Raw genomic sequence first — 13,882 nt, 5'->3', positions numbered from 1 at the left:
ACACGATTTCATCTCTATGGAGACGTTTTCAACATTATGGCAACACGAGAGATTTGCGTCGGACCGGCCGTCCACGCGTGACGTCACGTCAGCAAGAAAACCACATGCGTCTGACCCATCTAAGAAATCGATTCCAGACTGCCAGTTTGACTGCTCAGGAACAATCCTGGCTTACGTCCAATCAGTTCCAGGACTGTACGGAAGCGATTGAGTGCGCACAATATCCAGCCCTGATGGCCTGCAATACGTCCAATTTTGTTTCAACGTCACCGACAGGCACGTCTTGCCTGATGCAGACAGCATCTACGGCATATGAAACAGGATTGTTATGGTGTTTTGTTCTCTGACAAGTCGAGGTTTCTTTTGGACAGCTCAGATGGCAGGGCAAAGGTGTACAGACGGCGATGCTGAACGGTATGCTTCGTGTCTATTGTTCAACGTTGACAGTTTGGTAGCGAAAGCGTTATGGTATGGGGTGCTATCACATCTCATGGTCCGACACAACTTGTCATTGTCAGTGGCAATCTGACTGCGATACAGAGATGAGATTATTGGGCCTCATGTGCAGCCGTTCATTCAAGGACAGAGACGTAACTTCACGCTTCAGCAAGATAATGCCCGTCGACATGTCGTTTGTTTTGTGACAGATTTCCTGAGACAGCGGAACACTCCTGTACTCCCCTTGCCAGCTGTTTCTCCGGACCCGTTCCCTAAGCACGTTTGGGGTGAGATGGAGAGACGTTTACGTCAAACCCAGAATCAGCCATTGACTTAGCTGAATTGGAACAAGCTTTGGTTCAGACATGAAACATCATTCCCCAAGCTTTCTTCAATTGCTTAGTGTCGTCTATGCGTCGTCGTTGTCAAACCTGCATCAACACCAATGGTGGACACACACGATGATGCTGAATTTGTGAACTGACTTTTGACACCACATCTCTTCAAGGGCTTGTCATGATGCCTAGTGTCAAATCATACAGATTTAGATCTCATCCTGTTAACAGTTAAACATTGATTAAGGAAAACACCACAAATCATGTTATTTTCTTTTTGCACTAAAATATGGTATAAAATCAAATAATGCACAGTTACTTTAATTCGCTAGTATATATTAAAGCAGGTTTTGGCACATTTAACCATTAAGTGGTTATGACTTAAAATAGCTGTGAAGTTCATGCTCTCTGGCTACAAATGGACCTATCTCTGCTGTATATGTATGATATCCAAGTGGATCCGGGGCGGTGGGGTAGCCTAGTGGTTAAAGCGTTCGCTCGTCACGCCGATGACCCGGGTTCCATTCCCTACATGGGTAGAATGTGTGAAGCCCATTTCTTGTGTCCCCCGCCATGATATTGTTGGAATATTGCTAAAGGAGGCGTAAACCTCACTCACTCACTCACTCACTCACTCACTCACTAGTGGATCCAGGAGAGCCTACTGAACATTTCTAGGCACTATGTATAAGCTACGATTCATTCTGTCAAAATTTTGTACAAATATGTCTTTTCCAGAACACAGATTACAGTAGACACAAGTGTAATATGACATATATAATTACAAATGGACCTATCTCTGCTGTATATGTACACATGCGTCGGGTTTATGATCATGTTTTCAAACATGAGCATCAAACTGTGTTTTCAGTCCACTCCCAAGACGTTTGGCTTGGAACACAATCAACTGGGCCAGTGAGCTTCACCAGGATCACCAATCGTGCCGCTTCTTACAAAAATCATTTGGGTGTTTGTGATTTAATCTTAAAGACCGCTACGCATTCGTTAGAACCGTTCAAATGTAACATAGGCTTTATTAGTACGTGGCGGCTAAAACTGACCAAAACGCACAGATTCTGCAAATCGTTGGGTTGTTTAAATAAAACAAATGCGCCTAAAGTAGAGTGTAAAAGTGAACACGTCACACTTATGCATGGTATGACGGACGCGTTTTGTTATTCCGGACGTGTGTGTCTGTGTGTGTGTGTCTGTGTGTGTGTGTTTCTGTGTGTGTGTGTGTCTGTCTGTCTGTCTATACATGTGTGTAAATGTATTAAACCTGAAGAATAGGTATTTATGTAATATCATCTTTGGTAAAATGTACTTTCCACAAATACACCAAACATTATGCTAGTATGATGAATAATAATGATCATGTTTCCTCAATATGTTAAAAAGGTGACAGCATAATTAACCTTAACAATGAACAAACTTGAAAACTTTCTTCGTAGACCTCGATACAAGATGCCATGAGGACATGATGCCATCTCCAAACGCCGATGTGTCCATGTCTTGAGATTTACCCAGATATAACGCCCTTGCCCTTTGTGTAAAAAGGCGAGACACTGGCGACCATCGAGAACAAGCTTAGTTGTCTTAATATGGACGATCACTGCTACCGTTATCATTAGACTATGTATTACCATATACACAGCTCGCCGGACCTGTATTGTCAGAAGGATCAGTGGGGTAGCCTGGTGGTTTAAGCGTTCGCTCGACACGCTGAAGATCCGAGTTCGATTCCACACATGGGTACAATGTGTGAAGCCCATTGCTTGTGACCCCGCTGTGATATTGCTTAAATACTAGTATTGCTCAAAGCGCCGTTAACCTCACTCTCTCACTTTTGTCAGTATCACAAATTCAAAATCACTGTTATTTTATAGAAGACCAAAAACGTGTTGTCGCAAGTTTGCTACTCAACGTGTTTTGAACAATGAGTGAACCACTTCAGATAACTGAAAAGGATTGCTCACCTTACGCATGTCAGAACCTCTTGTACTGAGCTTAATGTATCATTATTTCGTGCATGTGCCTGCTGTTAATATTTCCACAGCACATACAAATAATCTTCATTTCAAACTCACCAGTGATAAGTTGGGCGATATGCCGTCTAAAAGTGTACTTAGATATGGAAATGTCAGATCACACTTAGAACGACTGAGTCAAAGACTGATTATATTCAAACTGGTGTCTTTATATAACCTGTATAATTTATTATTGTAAAATTTTCCGCTAGCAAGCAAACTCAGTTTGCAAAGAGTTGAAAAGAATACTTCATAAAATATTTTATTATGCACTGAAACTGATCACCATTACACAGAGCCCGTAGTGTCAGAGAATGTTTTATAAATATTTCCTGTTCGTCGTTTAATGGATCAACTTGCTGATGCTGCGTTCTGATAAGGAAGTTTGTCCTGATTTAACAAAATACATGTTACAGTAGTACATGAGCTGCCATGGACCTGGTAAGTCCACTCATTCCTTCAGTGACCATCATAGTATAGTTGGGTGGTGGGGTAGCCAAAATGGTTAAAGCGTTCGCTCGTCACGCCGAAGACCCGGGTTCGATTCCCCACATGGGCACAGTGTGTCAAGCCTCTTACTAGTGTCCCCCGCCGTGATATTGCTGGAATATTGCTACAAGCGGCGTAAAACTAAACTCACTCATAGTATAGTTCCACTGAGATCGCTATACAGATCAATACATGAACTACTATTGCTTAGTCACTATAATCAGGTGCTCCTCTCTATTAATACATTACACGACGGCAATGGTGCGGTCCAATGTGGAGCTGAGGTACAAAATATTTCTTTAGGTCAAAGTGAGGAACAAATTCATCTGGACGTGGATACTTGCTGGTATTTGTGTTTCTGTGACTGTAACTGGACGTGGACCCGACGCTCAAAGTAAGTCGATTTGATTGTTGTAGATTAACTTGCACATCAGTGCGTTACTGTTATACTTGCAAGTTACAGCTTATTATGTTATATTGGTATCGCTGTGTTATATCATTTTAATACAAGCAGCCGCACATTACAGCCTACTTACAAATATAACAAATCCTATATGTTTTATTCGTAAGCATAATTTCAATATGAATAAAGTATCACACATGTAACAAGTAAACAGTTGTATTAAATGCGATATGTTACATTTACCCTTTGAAGCTGCCACGATCAGTATTAGCCAAGTCGGTGATGTCTGTGTTTACAGATTACACGCATGATCCTTACATCGTGTCTCCGGAGAGAGTCCAGTACGGCAGTGATGTAAACATAACTTGCTATATTTTAATTGAAGTAAAGTTCGTTTCGTTCATCTATTTCATTTGGAAGAAAATGATGAACGATTAATCCATGGAGGGAACTATGACATGAACCGAGGGTCTGGAATTTGTAAACAGCATAGACGATACTACACCAATACTCTGACAGTTAAAACCACGAGGAGGAGTGATGAAGGAAAGAGATACACGTGTCAGGTTCAAGTGGAAATTGGAGCATGGTCATCGTCCTTGAATAATGAGGAGTACATATTTGGACAGGAAGGTGAGTCCGATATAAGGTATCATCATTATTGAATAAAAATACATTTACCATAAGAAAGACTATTTCTGTGGAAATGTGCCATAAAACATTACATGCGATGACATCATAATGGAAGCATATTCATCTTTATTCCCACTTAATACTGACATTAAAACATACATACCCTGACATACTTGCGTGCAAACCATGGCCATATTTTATTGTCTTCTAATTGCTAAACGGACGCTTTCTCAATGTTTCAGTCACATCTACTACCACCACAGCTGCAAGTGAAGGCGAGGATGTTGCCATATTCCTGACATGGAGGGTGATGTTTGATGTGATGTGGTTTTGGTCTCCTAGTGGTGGACTCATTGCCACCATACAATCTATATCTGTCTGTATCTGGCCAAACAGTCGATCGAAAGTGAAGGTCATCAGACTGTTCACATCACCATACCGGAAAACAGTTAAGTTGATGATCTTCAATGCTACGAAGGAGGATTCTGGACGTTATTACTTGAGGGATGTCAAACGAAGATCATTTTATGGTGGCCACAACCTTGTTATTGCTGGTAAGTTGCGAGTATATATTTGAATATATAAAGCATTATCAATAAGAGTACCGTTCTTTGTCCTACGGCATCTACACTTGACGTCCTACGATAACTAATTCCCGGTAATGTTACACATGTGCAATAGAAATTCGCTGTGAAGCAAACCAGTTTGGGCTCAAGATATGTTCAACGGTACTACAGGTACAAATGTCTTGGATGCAGTTGATCAGTTTTATCTGGACGTTGTTTTGAATATAAAACACATGACACTCTCCTTGGCAGGGTAACTAAGAGGTCATTAGGGTTAATAAATAGTGGTTTGCATCCTTCAAAACAAGTTGAAAGTAAAAATATCGTCATATGTGTATACGTGGAAAAAGGTATGTGGCCACTGCTAAAGAACCTTCATCTTTTTCATTTGTCAAACAAATTATCAAGCTAAACTACCATGTTTTAGATGCAGATTCAGAATGGGAGATCACATCACTAAAGTTGTCAGTATTCTAATAAAAATCCTTAGTTTATAAGGAGGAATAAAAACTTGACAGACTTGAATTGTTTAGAATGTATCCTTTTTTCAGATCGTAAGAGTACACAGGTCTCAACTAGTATTGTACCTTCCACCATTGGTCAAACAAAACCTCAAACGGCGGCTCCAGCCTCCATAACGTCAGCAAGTACTCAGGGTACGTTACGATCGAAACGCTCTCTCTTAACAAGATATTGCTGCGGGGCACCTTCATACCCCACTGTCCCAAGTTTCACAAATTTAACATGATACATCTCGACGAGATCTCAAACGGTTAAATTGATATTATTTCCCTGCATGAAATTTCCCGGTATTTGAAAATAAAATATGTAGAGTTTGGAGGTTCGAATGCTGTCAATTTTAGAGCAAATATTTAAACTATATGTCTCGAGCCAACACTTTATAATTCCTAATATAACAATCCTTTCAGATTTTGCATTTTACCTGTGCTTATGATCCACCCGTGAAGGTCCGGGTTAGAATGCACCTTCAGTAACCCATGCTTGTCGTAAGAGGCGACTAACGGGATCGGGTGGTCAGGCTCGCTGGCTTGGTTGACACATGTCATCGGTTCCCAATTGCGCAGATCGATGCTAATGTTGTTGATCACTGGATTGTCTGGTCCAGACTCGATTATTTACAGACCGCCGACATATAGCTGAGTGCGGCGTAAAACTAAACTCACTCACTCACACTCACTCACTTTGTTTTATGATCCAGATGGTGGATGGTATTGCTATTTGCTTCCTGTTGTAGTAGATGCCACATCTAACACAGTGACTGTCACAAGCACACAAACCACAGCTGCGACAACTACCGCGGTACCTCTTTCTACAGCTACAACCGCCAACACTGACCAAAGTAATGTCATTCATTATTACAAAGTATTAAAATATTTTGAGAAAAAATCTTGATCGATTTCATTTCATTTAAATAAATGTGTGTGTCGTCTAAGTTTTCGGGTTTTTTTTCATAAACCTTTTGTAGCAGTTCAAAGTCGAAAGACTAACATGATTTTTCTTAAACCCAGTATCTTCTGCGACATTAAACTCTATTGGACCAAAGGATTCACAACACAGATGGGAAACATGGTTTCAGTTAGTTACTGACTGCCAGGAAAGAGATCAGTTTGGAAACTGAAAAGGAATTTTATATTTCAGGCGTTACTGCGGTCGTCCTTTACATCATCGTCGGGTGTTGTGTCCTGTTTATTGTGCTGACTGTGCTCATTGTTGGAGCTATTGTGTTGATAAGGATCAAACGACAAGGTAACCTAATTTGATGTGTTCATAAATCCAGATTACTGTTTAGGTGAGTGAGTGAGTTGTGCTTTACGCCACTGTGAATCCAACGGGCATGTGTGCGGTCCTCTATACCCAGAAACAGTCAGAACACTCATGCCTTCATTATCATCTATCAGGGTGGTTATCTCCCTTTGTCCAGGGCATGATTATTTGCTGGGACCATTAACTGTTAGCTTTCCTTGTTAAGCGTCCACCATTGTCATCTGATCACTAGTCTTGTCACACATGTACTTATACAGGCATCTGCTTTGTAGTTTTCTTCATGTGGTGAAGGAGTAAAAATATACTCTGAATGTCGTGGCCCTCATATGACAGATGTTGACTTCAATAAATGTTCATCCTTTTCATGTATCACTTCTAATTGTCATTCAGAGACCCTTTAATATCAGCTTATAATCACTTTCATCCCTCTGACCTTGGTTTCGTTTTCAAAATAATGTCAAACATGAAACATTAAGGTCATCATTCCTATTTTTCAGATTACTGGAACTTAAGGTAAGGGTATTCTGTTTATTCACCAATTGTTCGAATCAGTCATATAATCTTACTTGTGGTCATTTTCACAAGGAAACATTCCACTGAGAACTTAAGACCTATCTTTTTGTCTGTGATCTGACAGGCCTTTGAAAAAACGCCTCTGAGCAAGCTAGACGGAACTTGGCATTTAACATTTAGATTATAATACAGTCATATATGTAAATGGTATACACGTAGCCTTCACTAAGGCTTAATATTTTTCACAGTTCAAGACGATCGTACATCACACCAATGCAGAACATGCCAGAAAATATCGATAGTCGAGGCTATGCTGAAATCGACGATGCTGATTTACTTGAATGTAGCGCAGGCAACCTTGCCCAACATGTCGGTAATATCCAATCTGATGACAATATTCCACCTGGTGCAAGAATCGGACGAGAAAGGCAACAATTAGAACGTAACTGCAGGACGGTAGATGAGGATGACGAATATGAAGAGGTGAAACCACTGGACGATATCAACAGTGAAGAACTTCCAGAAGAGCAAGAAAAGAGAGCTCCAATGCAGCAACCTGACCAGGACAGTGGGGAAGACATTACGGGTGAAATGAACATAACATTACCTGAAGCCTCCTCTCATTCAGATCCCCTGCTTGCTGTTGCTGATTGGTCGGTCCATGGAAGAGACTCTGGAAGTATGACAGCAGGGCGTATCGATGCGCTTGCAGAAACAAGCTTCATGACTCAAGACCCTGATGAAACATGGAATGCACCCCTCGGTACTGTTGATACTGAGGAGTTATCAGCGACTATAGAAATATTTCCCGAAGTCGGAAGGGTGACAGCAACCAATGCAGGAGCACATCAGCTCTCGATGGAAGGAAGAGGGGATAATGCTGAAAGTGAAGCACGTGGTGTCACTAATATAACAACAGATAATTATGACAGTCTGATGCCGCACCGATCTGGTGACACATACACAGCGCTGGGTCATACAACGGATAAATAGTTCTCCAGCATCTGTTTCAAGTGCTGCATTAAACATGGAAAAATGAATTATGTTTTTTTGTACCACTTTATCTTGTGGAGAATCAAATGACGCTTGTTCTGAAATATACAAATAAAACTTTAATATGTTCACTTGAACGATACCTTTGTTTTAACTTGAAGGAACCATGAGCATATATATATTATTTATTTTAATTGTACATATTTCTGCAGTTTAGGCAACAAACATTGTTAGTATTAGTGAATATATTGTGTCATACATCGAAACGCTTACTTTACACTTGTGTTACATAGTGTGTTGTTTGTTTGTTTGTTTGTTGTTTAAGGTCGCACTCAGCAATATTCCAACTAAATGACGGCGATCTGTAAATAAACGAGTCTGGACCAGACAATCCAGTGATCAACAGCATGAGCATCGATCTACGCTTTTGGGATACGATGACTTGTGTCAACAAGTCAGCGAATCTTACAATTCGATCCAGTTAGTCGTCAATTCTCACCAGGATCGTCACTGGTCTTATAGCTGGAGTATTGCTGAGTGCGGCATAAAACTAAACTTGCTCACTCACTCATGGGTCTTGAGATAAGGCACAGATAGTTTAGGCCTTCGGTACTGACATGTTTAGTCGTCAGCACTTCATGTACATATTACTTCCGTTCTGAGACCTAAACGCGTGGCGTACTGAATGGACTCTGCTAACACATTAACATGAAGAAAACGTGAGGAGGTATTTAATGTACACATGCTATTTTACATCTTATTGCACATAATTTACTTCAATAAAAACTATGCGTCATTTTGTTTTTTGTTGTTGTCATTGTTGTAGTGATATGGCGGCAGGAAATGTAACAAGAGGAAAATGTGTTGAGTTAATCTATCTCCGTCTTGTCTGTTTTGGTATTTCTTTATAATTACCCCTGTTCGTGTGGGGTCTGAAACTATGTATGTCCACAGAGGAAAGCTATAGTTTCGTATCAAGTTCAAAATAAATGTCATGGTATATAGCATTGTTCAACAGCTACTACATAAACGGTTTGTTGGACCAGGAGAGCCTGCTAAACATTTCTAGGTACTGTCTATAAGCTCTGTAATTCTGTCAAAATTTGGTACAAATATGTCTTTGCCAGAATACAGATTACAGTAGATACAAGTGTATATAACTTATATGATTACAAATGGATCTATATTTGCTGTATATGTACACATGCGTAGGGTTTAGACAGACAGACAGACAGATAGTATGAGTCATACCTCATATACACATTAAAAGTACACGTTGAATAGGTAAAATATGACAATGTAAGTTACGATAGACATGTATATATTTACCCACACACATACATTTATATAATATACCATAAAATGCATAAACATATAATATAAAAATAAATACATACAGAATACTTAAAAAGTAAAACATAGGCATACAAAATTAAAACATAATGAATTGATACGATAAAAAGTATACTCTCTAAATAGGAGTTTTAAGAATATATGAGACTACGACGACACGTAAGTATATTGGAACAAGCTTTGGCACATTTAACCATTATGTGGCCATAACTTAAAATTGTTGTGAACTTCATACTCTCTGGCCACAAATGTACCTATCTCTGCTGTATATGTACACATGCGTCGGGTTTATGATCATGTTTCCAAACATCAGCGTCCAACTGTGTTTTCAGTCCACTCCCAAGACATTTGGCCTGGAACGCGACCTGGGCCAGTGTGCTTCACTAGGATCACCAATTGCGTCGCTTCCTACATCAGTTGAGTGTTCGTGATTTAATCTTAGCGACCGTTATCCATTCGTTAAACCCATTCAAATGTAACATAGCCCCTATTAGTACGTGCTAGCTAAAACTGACTAAAACGCACAGATTCTGAAAATAGTTGAATTTCTTAAATAAGAAAATACGGCTAAAGTTGTGTGAAAAAAGTGAGCACGTCACACTTATTCATGGTGTGAAGGATGCGTTCTATTATTCCTGCCGTGTGTGTGTGTGTGTGTGAACGCCTATACGTCTTATTTTCCGAATGCGTATGTCTTTGTAAAGGTGTTAAACCTGAATACGTATTTATATGTAATATCACCTTATCATTTCACAACTACCACAAGACATTCTGCTAGTCTGGAGACTAATTATTGTCATAATATGACTCTTGCTTGACAACGGTACAAGAATCTGTATCGAAACGTCGCACTCACGAAATAAAGAAGTTGTTATCCATAAAAAACGTGTTCCATATTGTACGTCTCAACTTCTAAAATGCCACTCAAACAAGTAATTATTATCATGTTTCCTCAATCTGTTCAAGAAGTGACAACAGAATTATCTGTAACAGTGATGCATCAGGCGTCCGAAGCAACTTTAAAACAATATGCACTTTCTTTGTAGATCTCGATACAAGTTATCGTGAACACATGATGTCATCTTCAAACGTCGATGTGTCCATGTCTTGAGATTTACCCATATATAACGCCCTTGCCCTTTGTGTGAAAAGGCGACCAACGGGAACAACCTTACTTGTCTTAATATAGATCACTGCTACCGTTATCATTAGACTATGGATTGCGGTGTACACAGTTCGCCAGTCCTGTATTGTCAAAAGGATCGGTTGGGTAGCCTGGTGGTTTGAGCTGTCGCTCGTCACACTGAAGAAAGGGGGTTCGATTCCCAATGTGGGTACAATGTGTGAAGACTATTTCTGGTCTATTTGCATCTCTACGTACATTGGACAATGAGTGAACCACTTCAAATAACCAAATAGGATTGCACCCATGATATTGCTGAAATATTGCTAAAAGCAACGGGAACGTAACTCACTAACTCACTTTTGTCAGTATCACAAATATCACTGTTATTCTATAGAAAACAAATAAACGTGTATACGCTATACAGATCAATAAATGAATTAATTTTGCTTCATCACTATACAAATGTGATCCTGTCTATTAATACCTTATATGACGGCAATGATGCGGTCAGATGGGGAGCTGAGATACAAAATATCTTGTTAAGGTCAAAATGAGGAAAAAATTCATCTGGGCGTAGATACGTGCTGGCATTTATGTTTCAGTGAATGTAACTGGACGTGGACCAGATGTTCAGAGTAAATCGAGTTGATTGTTGTAGATTAACCTACTCATCAGTGCGTTGCTCTTATACTTGCAAGCAATCTGTAACTTTTTGGGGAAACTGATCAACACCAATGATGGTATCGCTGTATGATTTCATTTACATATTACTTACTTAAAGTTATAACAAATCGAGGAAGTTCTTATTCATATGGAGGGCGGTGGGGTAACCTAATGTGTGAAGCCTATTTCTGATGTCCACCTGCCGTGATATTGCTGGACTATTGCTAAAAGCGGCGTAAAACCCAACTCTCTCATTCACTCACGTATTCATATGCAGTTGTGTTGACTTTGAATACGAGTATAGTATCACACATGTAGCGAGTAAACAGTTGTATTACTTGCGATATGTTACATTGACAATTTGAAGCTGCCACGATCAGTATCAACCAAGTCGGTGATGTTTGTGTTTACAGACTACACCCATGATCCTTACATCGTGTCTCCGGAGAGAGTCCAGTATGGCAGTGATGTAAACCTGACATGCTATATTTTAATTGAAATAAAGTTCAAGTTCATCTCCTTCACGTGGAAGAAACATGATGAACGATTAATCCATGGAGGGAATTATGAGATGAGTTCAGAGTCAGGGACATTTGTAAATAGCATACACAAATACGACACCAATACTCTCACAGTTAAAGACACGAGGATGACTGATGAAGGAAAGAAATACACGTGTCAGGTTGAAGTGGCCGTTGGAACATGGTCATCGTCCTTTAACACAGGAGTACATATTTGGACGGGAAGGTGAGTCCGATATAAGGTATCATCATTATTGAATAAAAGGCACTTACTATAAGAAGCACTTTTCATGTGTAAACGTTAGAGGTAAACATTACATGCGGTGACATCATAATGGAAGATTGGTCATCTTAATTCACAACAAATAACATAAAAACTGTCTGTTAATTGCTTAACGGACATGCTGAAACATTCTCTCAGTTTTATTATTTCAGTTCCTTCTACAACCATAACAACTGCAAGTGAAGGCGAGGATGTCACCATATTCCCGACATGGAGGTTGACGGGGTCTTCGTCTCCTAGTGGTGAACTCATTGCCACCATACAATCTATATCTGTATATGTCTGGCCAAACAGTCGATCGAAAGTGAAGGTCATCAGACTGTTCACTTCACCCTACCGGAAAACAGTTGAGTTGATGATCTTCAATGCTACGAAGGAGGATTCTGGACGTTATTACTTGAGTGATTCCAATCGAAGATCATTTCATTGTGGCCACAACCTTGTTATTGCTGGTAAGTCTTGTGTATATGTTTGGATATGTAAAACATTATCATCAAGAGTACCGCCCTTTCTCCTGTTGTATTTACCCTCTGAAATTAAAGAGGGTAATGTTGCGCATGTGTAATAGAAAATCACTGTGATGAAATCTATTTAAATGTGTTCAACGGTACTACAGGAAAAAACTAATGGACGCAGTTGATCAGTTTAACAAGGTGGCGGGTTTGAAATCTAAAACACATGACACTCGCCTTATCGAGGTAGCAGAGAGGTGATTAGTGTTAGAGAGGTAAATAATGAATTGCATCCTTCAAAACACGTGATGAATTAAAATATCGCCATTTGTGTACATGTGGAAAAAGGTATGTGGCCACTGCTTAACAATCGTCACGTGTTTCAATTGTCAAACAAATTATCAAGCTTAAGTACCATGTTGTAGATGCAGACTAGTGTTTATAATGGGTGATAGATTTATGTTGAAAACATCCATGAAAGTTGTTAGCATTCTCATCAATATATAAGGAACAATAAACACTGATTTGTTTAGAATGCATCTTTTCCTTCACATCATAAGAGTACAAAGGTCAGAACTATTTCGGTATCTTCCACCCAGGGTCAAACGAAATCTGATACGACGACTCTAGCCCCCAGAACGACAGCAAGTACTCAGTTTACGTGTCAATAACGCACTTTCTTGAAACAAGATGTTGTTGAGGGGCAATTTTTTTTTCATACCCAACTGTTTCATAAAACAAAAATATTACATGTAGACGAAATCTTAAACAATAATTTAAAAATATTTCCCTGTATTAAATACTAGAAGTATAATATGTAGAGTTTTAGAGGGTCGCATACACTTGAATCCAATACTTTCACATACATTTCAGAGTAATTTTTTTAAGCATTGAAATATTATTGCAAGGAATTTTATACATTTCCCATTGTTTAACTAACATTTTGTGTCCTCTTTACTGTTACTGTTTCAGTCAGAAACCCTATGTTTTATTATTCTTATAACAGTTCGAGGTCAATATGTGTAAAACTATACATATGCTATTTTCGTAAAACCTCATCCGACCCTCACATACACAACACATTGGAGACAGGGTTTCAGTTTGTTACTGACTTTGTTTATGATCCAGATTGTGGATGGTATCACTATTTGCTTCCTGTTATAGTAGATGTCACATCTAACACAGTGACTGTCACCAGCACACAAACCTAAGCTGCGACAACTACCGGGGTACCTCTTTCTATAACTACAACCGTCAACACTGATCAAAGTAATGCCATTCATTATTACAAAGTATTGAAAT

At 39.3% G+C, this 13,882-nt stretch overlaps 2 protein-coding genes and 1 long non-coding RNA gene across 6 annotated transcripts in view; all 3 read left to right on the top strand.

Annotated features, from left to right (window-relative positions):
* Positions 1-13,882, top strand: part of LOC124274054 — a 193,048-nt gene that overhangs the window by 30,504 nt on the left and 148,662 nt on the right. The gene's annotated exons all lie outside the window — the stretch shown is intronic.
* LOC124274068 lies at positions 3,163-4,067 on the top strand. Its single transcript, XR_006897842.1, has 3 exons — positions 3,163-3,241; positions 3,593-3,683; positions 3,991-4,067. It is a non-coding gene; the product is annotated as an uncharacterized LOC124274068 (long non-coding RNA).
* Positions 4,605-13,820, top strand: LOC124274061. 2 transcript variants are annotated; one of them, XM_046709393.1, is made up of 3 exons: positions 4,605-4,879; positions 5,443-5,547; positions 13,748-13,820. In XM_046709393.1, exons 1-3 carry the CDS (start codon positions 4,636-4,638, stop codon positions 13,789-13,791), a joined length of 393 nt encoding a protein of 130 aa, XP_046565349.1. In that variant the 5' UTR covers positions 4,605-4,635; the 3' UTR covers positions 13,792-13,820. The 2 variants fall into 2 exon arrangements, with proteins under 2 accessions (XP_046565349.1, XP_046565348.1); XM_046709392.1 differs by having other exon boundaries at positions 13,745-13,820.

This window comes from Haliotis rubra, unplaced genomic scaffold, assembly GCF_003918875.1.
Source record: "Haliotis rubra isolate DU_JTF1 unplaced genomic scaffold, ASM391887v1 Scf187, whole genome shotgun sequence".
NCBI classification, from domain to species: domain Eukaryota; kingdom Metazoa; phylum Mollusca; class Gastropoda; order Lepetellida; family Haliotidae; genus Haliotis; species Haliotis rubra.
This window is presented reverse-complemented; position numbering and strand designations above follow the sequence as displayed.

Coding starts and splice junctions, on each gene's coding strand:
- LOC124274061 (XM_046709392.1), top strand. CDS start 4,636: ATGTTTGATGTGATGTGGTTTTGGTCTCCTAGTGGTGGACTCATTGCC. Junction 4,880..5,442: donor CCACAACCTTGTTATTGCTG/GTAAGTTGCGAG, acceptor TCCTTTTTTCAG/ATCGTAAGAGTACACAGGTC. Junction 5,548..13,744: donor AACGTCAGCAAGTACTCAGG/GTACGTTACGAT, acceptor TTCCTGTTATAG/TAGATGTCACATCTAACACA.